This window comes from Mirounga angustirostris, unplaced genomic scaffold (genome assembly GCF_029215605.1).
Source record: "Mirounga angustirostris isolate CCGP_5_RB_7025 unplaced genomic scaffold, mMirAng1.0.hap1 SCAF_16, whole genome shotgun sequence".
In the NCBI taxonomy this organism is placed as follows: Eukaryota; Metazoa; Chordata; class Mammalia; order Carnivora; family Phocidae; genus Mirounga; species Mirounga angustirostris.
The window spans coordinates 47,999,277-48,022,656 of record NW_026991724.1 but is presented as its reverse complement, the minus strand read 5'-3'; the positions used below and the strand labels follow the sequence as shown (position 1 = coordinate 48,022,656).

Here is a 23,380-nt window from a genome sequence, read left to right as displayed (position 1 = left end):
CTATTCCAGGATCCCCGGACCATGACCCAAGCCGAAGGCAGATGCCCAACAACTGAGCCACCCAGGCGACCCTCTACTCAAGTCTTTAGCCTATTTAAAATCAGGTTATTTGTGTTTTACTATCCGGTTGTAGGCGTTCCTTACATATGTTGGATATTAACCCCTTATCTGATACATGGTTTGAAAATAGTCTCTCCCAGTTGGTAGGTTGCTTTTTCACTGTGTTGATGGTTTCCTTTGCTGTGCAGATGCTTCTTAGTTTGATATAGTCCCACTTGTTGATCTTCGTTTCCATTGTATGTGCTTTTTGGTATCATATGCAGGAAGTCATTGCCAAGACCAATGTCATCAAGCTTTTCCCCTACGTTTCTTTTGGGAGTTTTATGGTTTGGGTTTTATATTTAAGTTGTACATCTATTTTGAGTTGATTTGTGTGTATGTGTAAAGTAAGTGTGTCATTTCATTCTTTTGCTCTGTGGATATCCAGTTTTCCCAACATCGTTTGTTGAAGAGACTGTCCTTTCCCGCTGTGATTCTTGACACCCTTGTCAAAGATCCGCTGACCCTACATAAATGCACGGATTTAGTTCAGGGCTCTCTGTTCTGTTCCATTGTTCTGTATTTCTGTCAATACTGTTACCTGATGGGGAACCTGGGTGGCTCAGTCGTTAAGCGTCTGCCTTCGGCTCAGGTCATGATCCCAGGGTCCTGGGATCGAGCCCCGCATCGGGCTCCCTGCTCAGCGGGAAGCCTGCTTCTCCCTCTCCCACTACTCCTGCTTGTGTTCCCTCTCTCACTGTGTCTCTCTTTGTCAAATAAATGAAAAAAATCTTTAAAAAAGAAAAATACTGTTACCTGACAGAGAAGCGGTTCCGAACTCAGGTTAGGCTGCTCATGCCTCAAAAATCAACACTTGAGAGACAAGTTAAGGAAAGGTTGCTTTTTTTTTTAATAATTTTATTTTATTATGTTATGTTAGTCACCATACATTACATCATTAGTTTTTGATGTAGTGTTCCATGATTCATTGTTCGCCTATAACATCCAGTGCTCCATGCAATATGTGCCCTCCTTAATACCCATCACCAGGCTAACACATCCCCCACCTCCCTCCCCTCTAAAACCCTCAGTCTGTTTCTCAGAGTCCATAGTCTCTCATGGTTTGTCTCCCCCTCCAATTTCCCCCCCTTCATTTTTCCCTTCCTACTATCTTCTTCTTCTTCTTTTTTTTTTTTTTTAACATTTTTATTTGTTTCAGGGGTACAGGTCTGTGATTCATCAATCTTACACAATACACAATGCTCACCATAACACATACCCTCCCCAATGTCCATCACCCAGCCACCCCATCTCTCCCACCCCCCTCTCCACTCCAGCAACCCTGTTTGTTTCCTGAGATTAAGAGTCTCTTACGGTTTTTCTCCCTCTCTGGTTTCATCTTGTTTCATTTTTTCCTCCCTTCCCCTATGATCCTCTGTCTTGTTTCTCAAATTCCTCATATCAGTGAGATCATATGATACTTGTCTTTCTCTGATTGACTTATATCGCTTAGCATAATACCCTCTAGTTCCATGCATATCATTGCAAGTGGCAAGAGTTCTTTTTTTGATGGCTGCATAATATTCCATTGTATATATAAATACCACATCTTCTTTATCCATTCATCTGTTGACGGACATCTTGGTTCTTTCCATAGTTTGGCTATTGTGGACATTGCTGCTATAAATATAAACATTGGGGTACACATAGCCCTTCGGATCCCTACTTTTGTATCTTTGGGGTAAATACCCAGTAGTGCAATTGCTGGATCATATGGTAGCTCTATTTTCAACTTTTTGAGGAACCTCCATACTGTTTTCCAGAGTGGCTGCACCAGCTTGCATTCCCACCAACAGTGTAGGAGGGTTCCCCTTTCTCCGCATCCCCGCCAACATCTGTCGTTTCCTGACTTGTTAATTTTAGCCATTCTGACTGGTGTGAGGTGGTATCTCATTGAGGTTTTGATTTGGATTTCCCTGATGCTGAGTCATGTTGAACACTTTTTCATGTGTCTTTTGGCCATTTGTATGTCTTTGCAGAAAATGTCTGCTCATGTTCGGCCCATTTTTTTTTTTTAAGATTTTATTTATTTATTTGACAGAGAGAGACACAGTGAGAGAGGGAACACAAGCAAGGGGAGTGGGAGAGGGAGAAGCAGGCTTCCCACTGAGCAGGAAGCCCGATGTGGGGCTCGATCCCAGGACCCTGGGATCATGATCTGAGCTGAAGGCAGATGCTTAACGACTGAGCCACCCAGGCGCCCCCTTCGGCCCATTTCTTGACTGGATTATTTGTTCTTTGGGTGTTGAGTTTGATAAGTTCTTTATAGATTTTGGATACTAGCCCTTTCTCTGATAAGTCACTTGCAAATATCTTCTCCCATTCTGTCAGTTGTCTTTTGGTTATGTTGACGGTTTCCTTTGCTGTGCAAAAGCTTTTTATCTTGATGGAGTCCCAATAGTTCATTTTTGCCCTTGCTTCCCTTGCCTTCGGTGATGTGTCTAGGAAGAAGTTGCTGCGGCTGAGGTCGAAGAGGTTGCTACCTGTGTTCTCCTCAAGGATTTTGATGGATTCCCATCTCACATTTAGGTCAGGAAAGGTTGCTTTATTCAGGAAGCCAGTATGCTGGGAAGATGGTGGACTCATGTTTCAAAGACCATGTTTCCTGTCCAGAGGGTTTGGGAGTGGAGGGTGCTTTAAAGGGGAAGGCATGAGAAAAGGGAGGGTGGCTGCATGCAGGAGAAGCAGGTGCCCAGGCGGTTAGTCGTATATGGACACAACCCTGAACAGACTTGCTGGCACCCAGGGCAGCTATTTTCCAATGTAGGCAGGCCTTATCTCCTGGGAAAGTTTGGTCCTTCACTCCTTGAGGCCAGTGGTCTGCAAATCCCAAAAGTAGGTTAGTTCTGCTACAGATCATGGGATGTAAGTCAGCAAGCAAGGGATGAATCCTTAAACCTGGTGGAGGGCTGTCACAATGCCATACTGCTTTCATTACTGCGGTTTTGAAATGTAGTTTGAAATCAGGAAGAGTGATTCTTGCCCAAGTGATTCCAGCTTCGTTCTTCTTGCCCAAGATTTCTTTGGCTATTGGCATATTTTGTGGTTCCATCCAAATTTTAGAATTGTTTTTTTCTCTTTCTCTGAAAAATGCCATTGGAATTTTGATGGCATTGCATTGCATCTGTAGGTCATGTTGAGTAGTATGTATATTTTAACAGTATTAATTCTTCCAACCCATGGACAGGGGATATCTTTTCATTGATTTGCGTGTGCTTCTGTTTCTTTCATCAATGTCTCATAGTTTTCAGTCTACAGATCTTTCCCCTCCTGGGTTACAGTAAGTCCAAATTATTTTATTCTTTTTTCTCTTTTTTTTTTCCAGAGAATTCTTTGAATTCTTTTACTTAGCTGTAAACAAGCTAGTTGCAACATAATTTTTTTTCCATGTGGAGAGCTCTCAATAGTTTCTTAAACAGCAGGAAACATTTGCTGTTCAGTTTCATTGAGAATCTTCCACAGGAAGCATCCCAGCAGAGTGACAGTATCACAATGTTTCGGTCCCACTCTACGTATACTACTTTAAAGTACACTAGAAATTTTAAAGTTTTTTTTTAAGATTTTACTTATTTATTTGACAGAGACACAACAAGAGAGGGAACACAAGCAGGGGGAGTGGGAGAGGGAGAAGCAGGCTTCCCGCTGATCAGGGAGCCCGATGTGGGCTCAATCCCAGGACACTGGGATCATGACCTGAGCCGAAGGCAGACACTTAACAACTGAGCCACCCAGGCGCCCCAACACTTGAAATTTTAAATGTGTACAAATTCAGAGGTGTAGGAAACTTTAATAGATACAGAGTTTAGGAAGGTGAAGGCTGTGAATGTCCCTTTTCATTCAATGCATCCTTTATTTTGCATTCTTCACACATAAGTAGCCATTCCTGCTATTTCCTGGGCCAAAAAAGAGCAGATCTTCCAAGCAATGGAATTTACTCTGGCATTCTCCTAGGTATGGCATTTGCAAAGCCGAACGCCAAGATACCAGCAAGTGCATCTTTGGGCAGTACTCCACAACTACAGGCTCTGCTTTCTTGGTGGTGGCAAATGGGGACCTTGGTCTTGCTTCCCATTAGACACTGAAGCCATCGTGCTTTATCTTTGCTTCTCTTCTGGTTGAGTGGACTCTGCTTATTCCTTGACCCATAGTCTGTGGGGGCTGGGGCTTGCCTCCCAAGCAGCATCTTTGGTGCCCATAGAGCAGAGCTCCCTTGCCTCTGACCCTACAGACTGGACTACTCCCTGCCTCCCCGGTGCCTGCTTCCACCCCTCAAGGCCCCGCCAGGGCAAAGCATTTCATTCTTTCTGATGCCATGGGAAATGGGAACCTTTTATTTGTTTTCCAGGTAGTTTGCCATAGGTTCTTTGTTAGTGGATAGAAATGCACTGATTTCTGTAGATTGATTTTGCATCCTCCAGCTTCCTTTTTTTTTTTTTTTTAAGATTTTATTTATTTATTTGACGGAGAGAGAGAGAACACAAGCAGGGGGAACAGTAGAGCGAGAGGGAGAGCAGGCTCCCCGCCAAGTAGGGAGCCCGATGCGGGGCTTGATCCCAGGACCCCGGGATCATGACCTGAGCTGAAGGCAGACGCTTAACCAACTGAGCCACCCGGGTGCCCCGCATCCTCCAGCTTCGTTGAATTTATTAGTTCTGACAGTTTTTCATGGAGCCTTTGGAGTTTCTTTATATAAGATCATGTGATTTACAAACAAGGAGAATTTTACTTCTTTTCTGGCATGAATGCCTTTTATTTCTTTTTCTTGCGTAATTGCTCTAAGACTCTCAGTACTATGCTGAATAGAAGTGGTGAGGATGAGCACCCTTGTCATGTTTCTGATTCTAATAGAGAAGCTTTCAGCCTTTCACCACTGAGTATGACGTTAGCTGTGGGCTTGCCATAGACAGCTTTCCTTCTGTTGAGGACCAGCATGGTAGATAGTTTTCTAATCCTGTAAATTCTGTATACACATTTGTCTTTGCACAAAAAAATGCCCACTGATTAGAAAGGAGAGCACTCCTGCATGTTGGTGGGAATGTAAACCGGGGCAGCCACTCTGGAACAGGGTAGAAAGGTTCCTCAAAAAGTTAAGACTAAAACTACCCAGTGATCCAGGAAGTGCTCTCCTAGGTATTTACCCAAAGGACACAAAAATCCCTAATACAAAGGGATACACACACCCCGATGTTTATAGCAACATTATTTACAATAGCCAAACTATGGAAACAGCTCAAATGTCCATCAGTTGATAAATGGATAAAGATGATGTGATGTATGTATACAATGGAATATTTCTCAGCCAGAAAAAAAGAATGAAACCTTTTCATTTGCAACAATGTGGGTGGAGCTAGAGTGTGTTATGCTAAGTGAACTACATCAGTCAGGGAAAGAGAAATACCCTATGATTTCAGGCATGTGGAATTTAAGAAACACACCAAATTAGAATAGGGGGAAAAGAGAGAGAAAGAGAGGCAAACCAAGAAACAGACTCAACTATGAGAACAAGCTGATGGTTGCCAGAGGGGAGGCGAGTGGGGGAATGAGTGAAAAAGGAGATGGGGATTAAGGAGGGCACTGGTTGTGATGAGCACCAGGTGTTGTATGGAAGAGTCGAATGAGTATATTGTACACCTAAAACTAATACTACACTGCATGTTAACGACCTGGAATTTATTTTATTTCTTAAATTTTAAAGACTTATTTGTTTTGTTTTGTTTTTTTGAGAGAGAGCGAGCGGGGAGGGGCAGAGGGAGAGGATCTCCAGCAGACTCCCCACTGAGCACAGAGCCCTACACGGGACTTAATCCCACGACCCTGCGATCAGGACCCAACCGCCTGAGCCACCCAGGCACCCCAACTAACTGGAATGTAAAGAAAAACCTAAAAAAATGCCCGCTGATCAATTTTTATGTCATGAAAATAGTTATATTGGCATAAGGTCTAGACAAGTAGCTAGGATGTCCCTCCTAATATGATGCAATATGAAACCCAGGAAGCATTCTTGCCAAAAAAATATAACCTGAATCTAATTCAGCTTTGAGATTCATTTTCCAATTTATAGGAAATACAGGGTTTAGAGAAGCAAGTGAAATGACACCATAAGGAAACAAAATCAGAATGTGGGCATTCTACAAGACAAAATGTCTGGTCTGGTCTTTTCAAAGAGTCTATATCATGAACAAAGTTGAGGGGATAGGAGGACTGTTACACAATGAAGTGTTTTGCTTACTGAATTTTCAAATATTGAACACACCCATGTATCTAGCAGCTAGATCAGGAAACAGAACATTATGGTACTCTAGAAATTCTTACCCTCTTCCATTTATAAATTTTTTAAAAAAAATTAATTTATTTATTTGAGGAGGAGGAGGGGCAGGGAAAAAGGGAGAGAAATCCTCAAGCCGACTGTGCTCTGAGCACGGAGCCCGACACGGGGATCAATCCCAGGACCCTGATATCATGACCTGAGCCAAAATCAAAAGCCAGCCGCGGGGCGCCTGGTGGCTCAGTTGATTGGGCGACTGCCTTCGGCTAGGGTCATGATCCTGGAGTCCCTGGATCGAGTCCCGCATTGGGGTCCCTGCTCAGCGAGGAGTTTGCTTCTCCCTCTAGCCCTCCCCCTGTCGTGTACTCTCTCTCTCTCATTCTCGCTCTCTCAAATAAATAAATCTTTAAAAATAAAGAAAAAAAAAAGAGCCAGCCACTTAAACGACCAAGCCACACAGATGCCCCGCCCATTTATAAATGTCTAGTATTGAACCTTTGCTTTCCTGGGACAATGGAATTGAGTCACAGTGTACTATCTTATTGTATATACTGTTGGAATTGGTTTGAGAATATCGTGATTAACATCTTTGTCTCTCTGTTCATGAGTATGATTGGCCTGATATTTTCCTCTTTTTGTACTTTTGTTGTTGTTCCTATTTCAGTTTAAAGGTTATACTAACCCCAGAGTCAGTTGGGGGCATAGTCTCTCGCTGTTCTGTGGATGAATTTGTATAATTTTGAGATGATCTGTGTTGAAAGTTCTGTGCAACTCACTGATAAAACTTCTGAGCTGGAAATTTTTTTCTCTTTCCTTGAAATCTTTTCATATGGAAAATTTTAAACTATACAAACAGAGTTTGTATACAAACATGGACAAGTGGATTCTAGTTCGTTATACTAGGGAGAGTGGTATTGTGAACCCTCAAGTACCCAATTCCAGCTCAAAGTATCAACTCATGATGAACCTTGTTATATCTATCTCCCTTCTACTCCTCCTGCGACCGGATTAAATATTAGAAATCATATACTATTGTTTCTAAACACTTTTGTGTGTACTTCTAAAACATAAGGCCCCACCCCCCAATAAAAAAAAAGTCAAACTTAGAGAAAAGTTGCAAGACTATTAGAGGGAACTCCCATATACCTTTCATGCTTATTTACCAATGTCACATTTGTATTCTAGCTGCATAGATGTAGATCTATGCATGTGCATGCACACAAATCTTTTTCATTATATATATATGTGTATATATATATACACATATATATTTATATGATTTTTTGATGTATCACTTGGAAGTTTTAGGTATCCTAATACTTCACCCTAACTACTTGAGCCCGTATCTCACCAGAACCGAGATTTTCTCCTATATACCCACAGTACGATGATCAAGCTCCCCCAATTTGATATTCATACAACAGTATAATCTAATATGCAGTCTATATTAGATTCCTATTACTGCTGTAACAAATTACCAAAAAGACGGTGGCTTAAAAGCAACAGACATTTATTACCTTACATTTCTGGAGGTCAGAAGTCCAACATGGGTTTTACTGGGCTAAAATAAAGATATTGGCGGGGCCACATTCCTTTCTGGAGGTTCTGGGGGTGGATCAATTTTCTTGCCTTCTCCAGTTTCTGGAGTCTGCCAGTACTCCTTGACTTGTGGTCTCTTGGCACTCAGCGGGGAGACTGCTTGAGGATTCTCTCCCTCCCTCTCCCTCTGCTCCTTCCCCTGCTCATGAGCATACTCTGTTTCTCTCTCTCAAATAAATAAAAAAATCTTAAAAAAAAAAAAAGAAAGAAAGGATCTAACATTGGTGCCACTGGATACCAGAAGTTGGAAAAAAATATGGACTGAAAAAAGTGTCTGAAGAAATAATGGTCCAAGAAGCTGAGTGAACGCCGAACACTATAAGCACTCACACTAAGGCACATGGCAAACTTGTGAAAACTAAAGACAAGAGGAAAAAAATCTTGAAAAAGAGCCAGAGAGGGGTGCCTGGATGGCTCAGTCGTTAAGCGTCTGCCTTCGGCTCAGGTCATGATCCCAGGGTCCTGGGATCAAGCCCTGCGTTGGGCTCCCTGCTCAGCAGGGAGGCTGCTTCTCCCTCTGCCATTCCCCCTGTCTTTTTCTCTCTCTCTTTCACTCTGTCTCTCTCAATTAAATAAATAAAATCTTTAAAAATAAATAAAAAGAGCCAGAGAAACAACCCATTGCTTATTAAGGAACATTGATTTAAGTAAGTGACAGTAGGTTTTGTATCTGACAGCATGGAGGCCAGAAGGAAGCGGCAGGTTTTTCAAATCGACTACAAATCCTGTATCTGGCAAAATGATCCTCAGGAGGAAAGGGGAAATAAGGAAATTTTCTGAAGAAGGAAGAATATGAAAATTTGTTGCCAGCTGACCTACTATTAAAGAATAGCCAAGGGAAAAGATGCCCAGTTCATCCTTCTCTGTGGTTTATGTTTGCTGCCCACAGCAACTCCTTCCTAGCTCATCTTCATGTGGTCATCAGAGGCCCCATGTTCTGTGCTCCCGACACCCAAACCACATTTATAAACACTGGGAGTGTCTAAAGCTTTGGTCCCTGAGCAGTGTGAGGACTGCTGAGTTCTCTCATGGTTTGGCCACAGCTCTGGTGTTCTAGTTAGCGTGGTCCCACCACGTCCACACCACTCACCTCTTCCTCTATCCTGGGGAACAAGAGATGGGGGCTTGGTCAACTCAGAGGTAACATTTCCCTATGTGACCCAGGAGAGAAGAGACCCAGAGTTTCAGGTGAATTTCTTTTCTCTTTTTTTTACTTTTTTTCTTTTTAAGTAAACTCTGTGCCACACATGGGGTTCAAATTCATGACCCCAAGATCGAGAGTTGCATGCTCGGGGTGCCTGGGTGGCTCAGTTGGTTAAGTGTCTGACTTCGGCTCAGGACATGGTCCTGGGGTCCATGGATGGAGTCCTACGTCCAGCTTCCTGCTCAGTGGAGAGTCTGCTTTTCCCTCTCCCTTTGCCCCTCTCCCCTGCTCGTGATCCTTCTCTCTCTCTCTCAAGTAAATAAATAAAACCTTAAAAAACAAACAAAAAAAGAGTTGCATGCTCTACTGACTGAGCCAGCCAGGTGCCCCTGGGGAAATTTCTGCTAAGAGAAATTACCATTCACCAAAAAAAGGGCCAAGGAGGGGATGAATCCTCTTTATTCAGATCCTCTTCGATCATCGCCAGTGGGTCAGGGGTCAGGACACTTTTCCCGAGAATCCCCACTTCCTGGGAAATGGGGGCCTTTGTCCTGGGTTCAGGGCAGCCGGTAGGGGTCTCCAGAAATCAGGAGGGACCCATCCCTGGGTCCATGTCCCTGAATATCTTCAGGGCTTAGAGCCGGTTCTCTGGCTCAGGCTGCAGCTCCTGACCCCACCTAGAGTCTGGGGTCTCAGGAGGGCCCTGGAAGGAGCAGTTCCCAGGGGAAACTAAGAAGCCATTTCTGCTTTGTGGTTGATCTGGCAGTAAATGTTTGTGTCGGGGTGTCGTAATTCCTGTAAAAGCAGAAGAGGCCTCTGAGACCCTGTCACCTTCTTAGAACATATCTGGGTGACTTTCAGGTTCTAGGCCCACCTGGGCTGCTCTCTGGGAGCCTGACTGTGTGGCAGGTGTCTGCCCCGGGCCCCTCCTTCCTCCCACAATGCCCTGTCCCCCTTGTTCTCTTGCTTCCTGAACCTGAAAACACAGCCAGGGGCAGGATGGGCGCAGATCTTCGGCCCCCTTGGGCATCGGGGACCAGAGCAGTCATTGCTCACACTCACCTGGTAGATGGGAACGGCTGTGGTGGGGCCGGGCAGGGAGTCCTAAACAGGAGAGAATGGGTGTTGGTAGTCAGAGAGGGAGGGTCATTCCTCTACGGGAGTGACTGGTTCTGCCTCTTGAAATGCCTTCTCCAAGCCTGCTGGCCCATACTCCAGTCCCTGACCACTGCCCACTGCACCCCCTGCCCCATTTCTGTTAGCTCAGGACCCCTGGCTGGTGCTCCCAGTGCCCACCCTGCCCCTGGCTGGACTCCAGGGTTCTCCTTTGGCCAGTTCAGGGGAGCAGGGACAACCCAGGACATGCTGGGGGGTGGTCCTGCCCCTGAAGAGGGTCCACTCCTGGCCAGAACAGGGCTTGCCTTGTCCTGGCTACTCTGGGGGAAGCAAGGTCTGCTCTGTGCTGCTGAATTGGCTGGTTGCCCACCTTGAGCCTGCACATGCTGGACCCCAGGGGAAAGAGTGGCGGAGGGGGCGGGCTTACCGGGGATGCAGATCTGCAGGCTGGACCATGGCCTGGGGACAGAGACAGGAGTTAGCACCAGGGCTGTGAAGAAGCTTGGGGCCACCCTCCAGGAGGGGACAGGTCCTCAGCTCTCAGAGAACAGGGAAGCAGGAGCACCTCCCAGGGACAGACCCACTGGCCATGTTAGGGCCCGTGAGGTCAAGGTGCTGACCTATGATCTAGATTCTACAAGTCAGGGACTATGGCCAGTTGAGGTCCCCCGAGCTGAAGCCACAGAAAAAGGGTCAGAGGCCCTGGGGAGTGACTGGCAGGAGTGGACACTGGGGCAGGACTTCGGGGCTCCAGGTCCCACCCGCGCTGAAGATATACTCACGGGGAGTGGATGCTGGGCGACAGAGCTCTCTGAGATCACACCAGCCACTGGCCCTAGGGAAGATCAGGCTTACATGTGAGGGGTGCAGGGAGACGTCACAGCTTTGGTGTCAGAGCAGGGGACAAGCAGGATCCTCATTCCAGGCAGGAGTTAGAGACCCCCTCTCTCCACCAGTGCTGTTCAGCAGAGGACGGGCCCAGGAGAGGGGATTAGGAAAGGTCTTTGGAACACTTCTGTCCTGGGCTCACAGGGGAAGACCCACAGGCTGATGGGCTTCTAGGAGAAAGTGTCCTGAAAAGGGATCAAGGACCCAGGAAAGGAATCAAACAGGAGGGTTTGTCTGAGTGGAAGGGTCAAGCCTGCAGCTAGGTGTGCAGGACAGTTGGGGAGCCCCGGGTATGCTGGATCCCTGAATGTGGTGCCCCTGCTGTGGCCAGACCCTCGTCCCCTCAGGCCAGGAGATGCTGAAATGTGACAGTAGCCCGTCCTCTATCTCCATCTGCCTGGACAAGAGGCATAAAGGACATTCCAGGACGTCCACCTGGCCGAACCCAGGTTTTCTGCTCTCACACAACAGGGACTGTGGTTCACGCATCTGCCATTTGGAGGATGATCCCACCTGGCCTGTCAGGATCTTCCACTCTCCTTTGCGTGACCCTGACCAGGACCAGCCTCAGATCCTGAGGCTGCAACGCCCCCTCACAGGGCGTGTGGACTTAAATAAACCACGGGAGGTGCTGTTTACTGAGTACTTAGTCCTATGAGCACAGCTGTAGGTTTGCCAAATGAATGCAGACAACCCTGAGGGGCTGTTCCCTAGTTGTCCCTAATTTAAAACCGAGGAAGCTTGGAAAGAAGCACCCTGGTCAGCAGCTGGTGAGGAAGGAGCCAGATGGAATAAGAGGGAAAATCCAGGGGGCAGTTGGGAGGCCTGGAAGAGCCAGCCCAGAATGCTAGGTCAGGATGGGGTCCCCTCCTGGCCAGGGGTCAGCTGGGGGACAGGATCAGCTTCTGGGAAATGCCATCGTACTTTCCAGTCCTTTTGTGGAACAGGAGACAACCCAGGGCAGCCGCCAGTGCCAGTCCGACCAGGACCCCGACTGCAATGCCAATGATGGACCCCACAGGGAGGCCTGTGGTGCTTCTTTCATCTGAAATAAGAAGAAAAAGGGAGGGGAGTGAGTCCCAAGTCAAAGCTGGGGAAGCCAGGAGGGGCTGTGGGGGAAGGGCCTGGTTAGGGAGGAAGGAAAGGCCACTGAGGTCTGGGTGGTGTATGTTTTCTCACCACAATGTCCCCACCCCCTGGACCGCTGCATCGTTTCTGTTCCTCACGGTGAAACCCTGGACTTGCTTCATTCTTCACATTGTCCCCCCACCCCGGGCCCAGTACCAGGGTCCTGTTCATTTTCCTCTCACATTATGCCTCTTCCCCTGGGTCTTCCTTTCCATTTCTATCAATGCTCATAGAGGGAGGCCCTTACCTGTTCACTCAACACTAATTAAAGAGAATAGCATTAGCTGACTGCTTTTGAGGTCGGCCCTGTGCCAGGCACATGGGAAATACTTTATGTTTATCTCATCTGCTGCTTCCCTGTCAATGAGGGGGCCAGGTGTCATCCCCACTGTGCAAAATGAGCATCTGAGTATGTAAAGGGCTTCAGTAAATCAGTGAAGGTCACCGAGCTGGAACGTAATCAGACAACACTTAATCCCAAATCCCCGAGACATAGCTAGTAACAAAAACATTAATATCAAAAGGACAATAGCTGCTAAATTTGATTGAGCCTGAATCTGTGTATGATGCCGTCTCAGGATTTCATCTCATGAACTCATATAAACAACCCTCACAACAGCCCTAAGATCCAGCTGTTCTTTCCAGTTTTACAGATGAGGAGACTGAGGCTCAGGAGGTAGAGCGTCTTGCCCGAGGTCCAATAGCTGGTACATATCAGAACCAAGATGCTAACAAGATTAGTCTAATTCCAGGGATTTTATCCACATTGCCCTAGAGGCTCTGAAGGTGAAGGTGGCTCCTACCTCCTCCAGGCCTGCATCCATTTCACACCTCCTGCCAGTAAAATATACAGGGAAGAAGAGGGAGAGGTCGAGGGTCTCTCACAGTTCACATCCAGCCTGATGGGGTCACTTTGGCTGGAACTGTCTGGGTTGGAGACCTCACACTGGTAATTCCCGGCATCCTCCTTCCTGACAGGGTCTATGGTGAGGGTGCTGTTGTCCTGGGACAGCTTCATCCTCTCTGTGAGCTTTAGACTCTGGCCATTGAAGAACCAGTGGATGGAGACCCCAGTGTTATTTGTGGAGCAGGTGAGGACCACAGAGTCCTTATTTCCTGTGACTGTGGTGTTGCTGGCATGGAGAGAGGGCCGGGCCACTGGCTCTGTGTGGAAACACAGGAGGTAATGGAATGAGAATGGGCCTGGGGCCTTGGGTCACACTCCCTCCTCTGAGATGCCAGCCATTCGGAGGGCCCCAGCGAGCTCTGTAAAGGTGCCCCAGAGGATGGCCCTGCTGTCTGTAGAAGGATGAGTGTCTTTGTTCAGGTGATGATCTTTAAGGAGAGAGCTGTACCTCCCCCTGTGACCCTCAAGTTCCCTTCTGGCCCTCAGTCCTGTGTCTGCTCTGCCTGGACATCGCTGTAGCATCAGCACCAGGAACCTCTTCCAAGGCCACATGTCCCGCATCCTCATCGTCAGGTGGAATTTTTTATTCCCATGGACTTCTGTGTGACTGTTTTCTTGACCTTTTGTGACTTTAAAAGATCAGGCCTCATTCCTTATATACCTTTCCATGTATATTGGGGGAGGAGGACTCACAGCCCTTCTCTGTGTCCAAAGCAGCTTCATGTAAAGTAGGGAAGGCATTCACATAGTTACAATTTACTAGGGGATAAAAGCCACCTGCACCGTCTTCACAACCTTAGGAATCAAAGAGTTTTTTTTTTAATAAAGATTTTTATTTATTTATTTAACAGAGATAGAGAGAGAGCACAAATAGGCAGAGTGGCAGACAGAGGGAGAGGGAGAAGCAGGCTCTCCGCAGAGCAGGGAACCCAACCCGGGGCTCGATCCCAGGACCCTGGGATTATGACCTGAGCTGAAGGCAGCCGCTTAACCGACTGAGCCACCCAGGCGTCCCGGAATCAAAGAGTTTTTAATGTACAGGACTTCTCACTCTGAAGAAGACTTTTACTTCCAGATCTGTGGCTTGACTCTCCTGGTGAAAAACTTCTGTCGAGTGGTGGTTACTGTATACAGAATATTGGCACCCTTACAAATAGAAGGAAACCACTGAAGATGATAAAGGCCTTACATGCAACAGCCAGACCTAGCATCACACTCCATGGTCAAATACTGAAAATAGAAGATAAACATGCCACTTTCAACACCGGTGTTCAACACAGTACAGAAGTCCAGGCAAAAATAATTAAAGGAAAAAAAAACAGAGAATGCAATCAAATCGGAAAGGAGTAAGTACAATTATGTCTCTTTGCAGATGACATGACATTTTATGTACAAAACCCTAATGATCCCCCTCCCCACACACAAACTGTTGAGCTAATTAAGAATTCAACAAAGTTGTAGGATACAAAAATCACTGTGTTTAAGAAAACAGTTCCACTTACAATAACATTAAAAAGAATAAAATACTTAGGAAAAAAGAGAACAAAATCTTAGGAATTAATTAATAAGTCAACAGACTGTATATGGAAATCTATAAAACACTGGTGAAAGAAATTACAGAGGACACAAATAAATGGAAAGACATCCCATGTTCATGGTGATGAAACTTCATATTGGTAAGATGACAAAGCTACCCAAAGAGATCCACAGATTCAGTGTAATCCCTATCAATTTTTTTTAAGATTTTATTTTAAAGTAATCTCTACATCCAACATGGGGCTCAAACCTACAACCCTGAGGTCAAGAGTCACATGTTCCACCAATTGAGCCAGCCAGGTGCCTCCCTATCAAATTCTGAAGGAAATATTTTTCAGAAATAGGAATTTCCAAACATTTACATGGAATCTCAGGGGCCTCAAATACTTATTTTGAAAAAGAACAAAGTTGGAGGACTCCTACTTCCTGACTGCAAAGCTACATTAACCAATAATAATGGGGATCTGGTATAAAGACAGACATAGAGACCAACGAAATAGGATAGGCACCCCGGAAACAAACACTGGCATATGTGGTTGAATGATTTTCAAGAAGGTTGTCGTGACCCTTCAATGGAGAAAAAAATCTATTCAACAAATGGTGTTGGGAACACTGGATGTCCATGCAAATGAATGAAGTTGGACCTCACCTTCCACCATGTACACCTTTGTACATCGTGTACAAATGTTAATGCAAAATAGACCAAACATCTAAACATAAGAGTCAAAACTATAAAAGCCTTAGAAGAAAACGTAATGCAAAAACTTATGGAAACTGGATTTCCCAATGATTTCTTAGATATGACACCCAAAGCAGAGACAACAAAAGAAAAAACAGATGAATTGGATTGCATCAAAATAGAAAACTTCTGCGCATCAAAAGACACAATCCGGAGAGTGGTAGCACTAGGTCTGGAATGAACAGGACATAGGGATGAAATGTACCGCACAGGAAATACAGTCGATGGTATTTTAATGGGGCTGCATGGGGTCAGATGGGACCTCCATTGTGTTGAGTAGAGCATAACATATAGAGCTGTCCAATCACTATGTTGTACACCTGAAACTAAGGTCACGTTGTGTGTCAACTAAAGTTCACTAAAAAAAAAAAAAAAAAAGGTGAGGGCAATCCATGGATTGGAAGGAAACATTTGCAAATCCTATCTGGTAAGAGATTAATATCCAGAATATATAATGCACTTCTGCAATTCAACAACAAAAAGCAATTTGAACCTGAGGACCCTTTATTCTTCCCTATTTGCAAAGCATGGGGCTTTCTGGAGCTGAGAACTCCCCTCCCCACATTCCAGACTGGACCCAAGGTCTGCCATGAGAAATCAGGGAGGAAGCCTCTGCAGACATGTAACGGGAGAGTTCAGGGACAGATTTAGGAGCAAATGGGAAATGACTACTTCTAGGCTCTTTGCTGAAAGCCAGACAGACCTTCACCACAGCCATCGGTGCAGATGCTCCAGGGATCCACTTACCAGAGACTGTGATAGTCTTGACTGTGGTCTTATTGAGCCGAGTGCCAGAGTTATAGGCGAGGCAGGTATACGATCCACTATCATTGGCAGTGATGTTGGGGATAAAGAGCTCCTGTGTGAATAGCTGGGGCCTCCCATTGATAAACCAAGAATACTGTGCGGGCGGGTTAGAGGCTGCGTGGCAGGAGAGACTGAGGTTGGCCCCTGGATGGTAAGAGGAGTCTGAGGGGGAAATGGTGGGGGCGTCCGGGCCATCTGGAGCAAACAGAATAAAGCCACAGGTGATGCAATCCGAGGGAAACCGAAGCTCCTGGTCTGTATTAGGGCCACAGTGTCCCACTAGGCTGGGTCCCAACCTCATTTTAAAAAGTCCAAAGCCCCCTGTGTTCACTGAGCCTGGGTCTGAGACATTCACCTGTTTCCCCTCAGAGGCTGGTGACCCTCTCAGGGAGAAGCAGCCTGTCCCCTCCTAGTCTTGGATTAGGCTGGGGCTGCCCAGGTTTGCCAGGGACAAGAAGCCATGGCCAGCCTGGGGGTCCAGCTGAGAGTCATGGACTCGGACCCCAGAAGGATGGATGTGGCCTGGCCCCCGGCATGTGGATTTGGGCTGGCAGCCCAGGCCAGGTAGGAGGGGAAGTTACTCACAGAGAACATTCAGGGTGAATGGGTCACTACGACCAGCACTCACTGGGTTCCGAGTTTCACACTCATAGGGTCCTGTGTCATTCCTTGTGACACCGTGTATAGTGAGAGTCCTGTTGTCCAGGGACAGCTGCAGCCTGGTGCTGGCCGGGAGGCTCTCATTGTTTACTGACCACAGGTAGCTTGTGCTCTGAGTCTGAGGTTCACACATTATTACAACAGAATCCATATTCGCCACTGGATCGGAGTTGTTGCTTGAGATGTTGGGTTTGGGTAACTGCGCTGTGCAGACAACAGAAAGAACATTGCCCTGGGTGGTACCTGTGATTCCTCCACAGACATCTCGAATCAGAGTTGGTATCTCTCACCTCTCAGCCAACCTAAGTCCTTCAAAGAATAAGGCAGGTCTGTGTAGCTCAAGACAAATGCAAGAGGATCTGAGTGCTCAGAGAACACAGGCCACCTGCTCTCTGTCTGAGAGCAAGCACAAGTCTTCTCGGTCAAAAAAGCATCAGGGTTTGGTTGTGGAAGACACAGGACAAAGTCAGAGAGCACCCTGGGCCTCTCCTGGTTCTTCCCTGACCAACTGACTGTCTGACCAACCTCAGAGGCCACACCTGGAAAGTGTAGGTGCTGAGGTCCTTTCTACTACACAGACCTAACACCAGTCAAGCTACAGGTGTTGTCCTTGAGGCCTTGTTTCCAGGGTTGTCCTGGAGATGGGCAATGATGGGCCTTCCCAGAGCTCATAAGCCTGGAGAACACTGGACAGCATGGCCTGGAAGGGGGTATTTGAGCAGAAGTCATACCAGGGGACACCAGGGGCAAGCCTGGAGGTCAGTCAAGCACTCAGGCTGCAGGGCCACGAAGTAGGACAGTTCCGCCCAGGTGTTCCATGGTGACTGACCTGAGACAGTGGTGGAGCAGAGTCAAAACTAGAAATGATCCAGAAAAAAGTGAGGGGACAGGCAGGGCCTGGCTGGCTTTGGCAGAGAGCTATGTGCTCTGCCCTCAGTCTTTAAAGTCTCTTTTCCCACTGCAGAGGCCAATGAGAACCATGCTGCTCTTTCCTGAAATACAAGTGGGTGTTTTCAAATGCAGAAGGGGTGACTGGTGGGAAGTGGAGGGGTGGGGGGAGGGTGCCTGGCCTTCATGGACCATTTGTAAACACAGTTATGAGATAGAAATTTGAGATGAGAAAATAAATGGTTTCCATATGAAACTCAGTATTAATACCCGAAAAATCTAAGACCCATTTCTGGAGGAATGTCTCCCTAGGGAGCACAATATGTTGTAGACCAAGTTCTACAGTCCAACCAGGATCACATGATGAATGAAGGAAGACGTTATAGTGGGTTTGAAATCAGTGACTCCCTGGGTAGAGAAAGACAAGTGAATCCTGTTAAGAAACAGAATTGATCAGGGAAAGTCTGAGTTGCCTCTGTTATATAAAGGGAGGAATGATACCAAATTAGTAGAAATGATATGCATTATGTTAGTAAATTTAGGAAAGAAAGTCCCTGCCACCAATTTCTATAGTCAGAATGGAAAGAAACCGAATGCTTGTATTTGGCTTTCTTTTGACCTCAGGAAACACAAGTTTGATCCAATTTACCCAAATTGGGCAGCATCTAAGTGAAAGGACAGGAACTGGTGGATCTCACCATGTGAGAGGGTTCCACCCTATGGTAAAGGCGTCCTCAAGAGCACCCATGTATGTGTGTGAAATAAGCAGTGAACCAGTCAGAAGGCGCAGGGTCTGGCCAGCCCCACCGTGGGAGGGTCCGGGGAACCACTTGGAAGAACGAGAGCCTCACCAGGACGAGGACGTGAGTCAGGAGTAAAAGGCATGAGATGAGCCCATGAGCTTTTGGGGACCGCAGACCTGCCCCTTCTGCCTCTGACTCCCTGCTGGAGTCCTGTAGAGAGTAGATCAAGGGGTCACATGTCCTTGTCATGTGGTGTGTTCCACTTGATGGCGTCACGGAGGGAAAGAGCCCTGGATGAGGGCACCGTGAAAGCTCGCTCTGCTGTTGACCTGGGGAAACTGGCTCCTGATGGAGCCCAGCAGAGGATGCTGCTCGGATTTCTGGGTCCTTCACTGTTGCCTGGGAGGGCGGGCCGGGCCACAGGTGTTAGCAGAAGAATCCAGACAAGGCTTAAGGGTAAAGGAGGCTGTGCAGAGCAGGGGTAGTCCCAGCTGGAAAGGAGGAGGAGGAGGAAGATGAGGGACATGGACGGAGAAGAGAGCCAGAAATGTCCCAGGCTGTGAGCAGTGAGGGTTACAAGTGACTTCAAAGACTCCGGGCACTAAGAGCCCACAGTTGACCCAGGGGCAGGATCCTCCCATGGCTGAGCAATACCACAGTCCTCATGAGACTCTCTGGCAGTGGCCTGAGGGGCTGGTGGTCAGAGGGATAGAACATGGGTCTCAGCCCCTGGAGGGACAGGGAACAGGTGTGGCTAGAACCTCCTAGAATTCTGCATCCAGGGACCAGACTCTGAAGAGACTGGGAATCATTCATTCATTCCTTCCCTCCTTCATGAAAGAGCAATTGAGTTGTTGGGCCCTGTGCCGGTTAGGGGTATGCAGTCGGGAGGAGAGGGCAGAGTCCTTTTCCTTACACTCCAGTGGGATGCCATCAGCACATCAGGAAACAATAAGTGATTCCAAGTCCGATGCAGGAGCTGTGGATTGGCCACCTGAGGGGAGGCCTGGGCATTCCCCAACTGACTCTGGTCATTGATGAATTTAGTTCTTGAGTAAAAACGTTAATTGTCCATTTGCTCTCACCTCCCAGACCAGAACATCTACCTTGAGCTGTGGATCCCTAAGAAGAAAGGTCTGATCCAACAGCTGGTCTCAGGGTCCATAGATGCCTGATAAGGCCCCCTGGGTGGAGGAGACAGGCCTGTACCTGCAGACAGACCTTGTAGGATTGTGTTCTGCCTGTGTGACTCTGATTCAATGTCTGCGTCGCCCTGTGCCTCTGTTTCCCCTCAATAAAATCAAGTAAATGGTCTCAGGCTTACTGTGTTGTCTGTAATTAACCTTAAATCTTTCACAATTACTTGACCTAAGGCTTGGTATAGAGGAGCTGCCCAGATAAACTGTCACTTGCCTCCATGAGAGACGGCTCCCTGGGCCTGATCCTGGTGCAGGACTTGCTGCCCGGAGCATCTACTCTCCTCTGTTCCTCCCTAGGGGTGCTGACCTTCCTCTGGGGTCTCCTATCCCCCAGGGCAGTCAGACAGTGGCCCAGGGACCTTGCCTATCTCTGCTTTCCACCTCAAGTCTCAGGTGAAGGACCAGGCTCTGCCCCTCCCCAGATGTGGCTCTTGGTGCCGAGCCTGGTGACCAGTTCAGGAACCTCACCACTCAGGCAGCCAGGAAATCATTGCTCCCTGTCCCCCCTGCCAGGAAGCCAAAACCCACATCTGGCACAGACTCCCCAGCGTCACTGGAGTCAGGAGCCCTGAGTCAGGGATCTGGGCAGGGGCTTTCTGGGCTGAGCTTCTCTGTGAGGATCCCATGGATCCCTCAGGCCTGGCCCTGACTGAGCCCTGAAGGGTCTTTCTCAGAGTCATGGTCACGGGGAGGAGCCGAAGGGGCTGGACGGAATCTGTCTCCCTCTGCTGAGTTACTCCTGTCAGACTGGTCCTTCTCTTTGCAGCAAATGTCTGCTGGAGCCGGAATCCAGGAAGGGAATTCTGATCTTAGGAAGTTTGTCTCCACTGTGTGTGTCCTGCACTAAATGCTCGAACCCCACACGGGACATAATGCAGAGGGGGATGGAGGTACAATCCAGGCCTGTGAATCCTGTTGTGTGAAGTAGAATTCACCCCACCCAACACCAGAGGTGAGAGAGGAATTACTCACGGAATACGCGCAGCTGTCCTGTTCCTTGATCAACTTGAAAATTTTTCTTTGTGATTTGTATGGTGTAGTATCCTGTGTCGATCAGGGTGATGTTCTGGAACAGCAGGGATCCATTGGGGTATATTGTCTCTTTGCCGCTGTGTGCAGGCCCTGGGGTAGTTACATTTGTGTCTACTGCATATGATCCAATTTGACTGCTGGGCTCTATACTTTCCCCTCGGAACCAGCCATAGCCTATAGGATCCCCAGGCAGATTGTGGACGAGCAGAAGAACATCCTTCCCTTCAGCAACATTGGGCGGCACCGATTCCACAGTAACTTGGGCAGTGGTGGGCGGGTTCCAGAAGGTTAGGAGTGAGACTAGGAGGGAAGGGAGAAGACAGATCAGTGTTTGGACCTATGTGTTGGGAGGGAAAGCTGGGGTTCTGGAGAGAGGGCAGGTCCTAAGCCCCCAGCCTCGGGGTGTGTGTGTGAGTGTGTGTCTCCTGCTGGTCAAGGTCAGTGGCATGACCACACTACTTCAGCGCCTCTGAACTTAATTTCCTCTGTTTAGAACACTGTTCCTCACATGTCTGTCGCTCACTCCCTCCCTGCCCTCAGATACCTGCTCCCACTCAGGGGGTCCTGGGGAGAGGTCTGCCCAGAATGCCTCCTCTAAAGACCCTTTGTCTTCACGTTCTGACCTTTCCCTGCTCTGCTCCCTTCATGATGCTTGTCAGTACCTGACATCACATTCTAGACGTCTCTGTGTGTCTGTTTTCCTCCGCATAGAAGTGAGATTGGGGAGGGCAGGGACTGCTCTGATCTGTGCTGTACCCCAGGGGTGGGGCAGGCTGCAAATACCCGGGGCTGAATGAATGTGGCCCCAGGGCCCTCCAAGTCTGGCATTTGTCTGTCATGATCTCAGGTTGGTGGGAAGGGGCAGCGATTAGGGTCCCTGGTTGTTGTTATCAGTTTCAGAATTCAGTCCTCAGTGATGAGTAACTTGGGAAACAGCCCTTGGCTCCCCACTTCCAGATCATGAGACTTTCCCGTTGCTGAGCCGGCTCCCCCGTCCTGCCCTGCTCCCCTGTCCCCTCTCAGAGCCCTGTCCTCCCCGGAAGACCCCAGCCAGCCTCTCTCTCCCATCCTCCCGCCCCCTCGCAGGGGATCATCCCTCTCACCTGCCAGCAGGACCTCCTGCCAGGGGACGCGTCGTCCTCGGGGAGGGGCCGACGGGGGCTCCATGGTGCCTGCTGCCCGGTGCGTCCCTACTTCTGGGGAAGAGCTTCTGCTCCAGAAACGCTCAGGAGCACAGCCGTCCTGTCCTGTCAGCTCTGCCGTCCTTCCTCCCTCTGAGCTGAGCGGCCTCTGGGGGCAGGAGCGCTGGGCGGGGTCACGTGGGCCGGGGGCGGGGTCTCTGTCAGGGCCCCGCCCCTCCCCGCCCCTCCCCTCCTCTCTCCTCTCATCCTCTCCCCTCCCTCCTGACTCCCTTGTCCCCTTCCTCCCCTTTCATTTCTGTCTACATTTCAGTTCCCCGGGAACTGCTGAGGCCTCTCCGTCTTCAGCTGTGGTTCCCACCATATGCGAGAGCGCGCACACGCCCTTGTTTGGACAAACACAAGCCTGTGGCGTTGGCGTCCGGTGACCCTCACAGCTCGGGGTCAGGGTGCACGGTCAGGCCCCCACAGCCTTCTCTCCTCCCCGTGTGGCTTTCCCTTCAGGAGCCTGGGGGTTGCCTCAGGAACCCTTGTCACAAGGATGTCACCCCCACTGTGCGCTGGATTCACCTGTGGAACTTTATCAAGACTGAGAATGCCCAGGTGACACTTAGAAATGCTGCTTCCGCAGATGCCCAGCCAGACTGAGCCCCATGATGTGGGGGTGGGGCCGCCTCTCCCTCTCCTGTGCCCACGGAGGGTCTGCAGATGCTGTGAAAATGCAGATTCTGACTCAGCAGGTGTGGTGTGGACCCCAGAGTCTGCCTCTAACAAGCTCCCAGGTGATGCTGATCGTCCTGCCCAAGGGGAGCACACTCTGAATAGCCAGACTGAGGGGGACCCGGTTCCCTTAGAGGATGGCCCTTCTCCCTACTCCTCTGCTGTGTCCTGGCCTTGAGTCTGTGGGCACCACACACAGAGCCCCAGGGTCCCCAAATCCAGGGGATTATTTCCTTTGTGACAGAGAAGCCCAACTGGGCATCTGTCTCCCCGGTGTTTTCACAGGTCTGGGGAGGTTGGACTGACTCCTGGCAGCAAGGCCCCAGAGATGACCCTGGGGGTGAGAAAAGGGCAGGCTGGGTGATTACTGGTGAGGGACCCACAGCCCATCCCTGGTTGTCCCCAGCCCAGCCTCTGCTTCCAGGGACAGAGACCCAGGACCAGGTGTCTCAGGAGCTTGGTTCCCAGGTGGGAAGGGGGTTTCCTGTGTCCTGGGAAGAGAGGAGGTGGTGGGAGGTCGGGTGGCTGGGGCTCCAGGAAGGTTTGGAGGAGACCCTCCCTCAGGGTCTGTTGGCTGAACTGTGGCCCAGAGACTGTCGATGTGCTCCTGAGAGTCCTGAGCAGCCTGTGTCCTCTGCCTGGGGGACTTTCCTGTAGTGTCCCTACCTCCCCCATGGGTGGTGCCGGACAGGAAATGGGGAGCTGTGCAGGGACCCCTGACAGATAAGGGAGCTCCTAGGGCTCCAGGTAGAGCGGACAGAACTGGAACGT

At 48.6% G+C, this 23,380-nt stretch overlaps 2 protein-coding genes across 12 annotated transcripts in view; one reads left to right on the top strand and one right to left on the bottom strand.

Annotated features, from left to right (window-relative positions):
• Positions 1–23,380, top strand: part of LOC123855697 (uncharacterized) — a 163,244-nt gene that overhangs the window by 106,461 nt on the left and 33,403 nt on the right. The gene's annotated exons all lie outside the window — the stretch shown is intronic.
• Positions 1,386–22,026, bottom strand: LOC123842477 (carcinoembryonic antigen-related cell adhesion molecule 6-like). Of its 11 annotated transcripts, none has more exons than XM_064581149.1 (10): positions 21,854–22,026; positions 20,691–21,050; positions 16,814–17,092; positions 16,169–16,423; positions 13,125–13,403; positions 12,036–12,156; positions 11,006–11,058; positions 10,651–10,682; positions 10,170–10,211; positions 2,749–2,919 (listed from the first exon to the last, which is right to left on the bottom strand). In XM_064581149.1, the coding sequence occupies exons 1-10, from the start codon at positions 21,915–21,917 to the stop codon at positions 2,899–2,901; spliced, it is 1,506 nt and encodes a 501-aa protein (XP_064437219.1). In that variant the 5' UTR covers positions 21,918–22,026; the 3' UTR covers positions 2,749–2,898. The 11 variants fall into 11 exon arrangements, 8 of the variants coding, with proteins under 8 accessions (XP_064437215.1, XP_064437219.1, XP_064437218.1 ...); XM_064581148.1 differs by lacking the exon at positions 2,749–2,919 and adding an exon at positions 9,538–9,902; XR_010408182.1 differs by lacking the exons at positions 2,749–2,919; positions 11,006–11,058 and adding exons at positions 9,872–9,902; positions 11,079–11,296.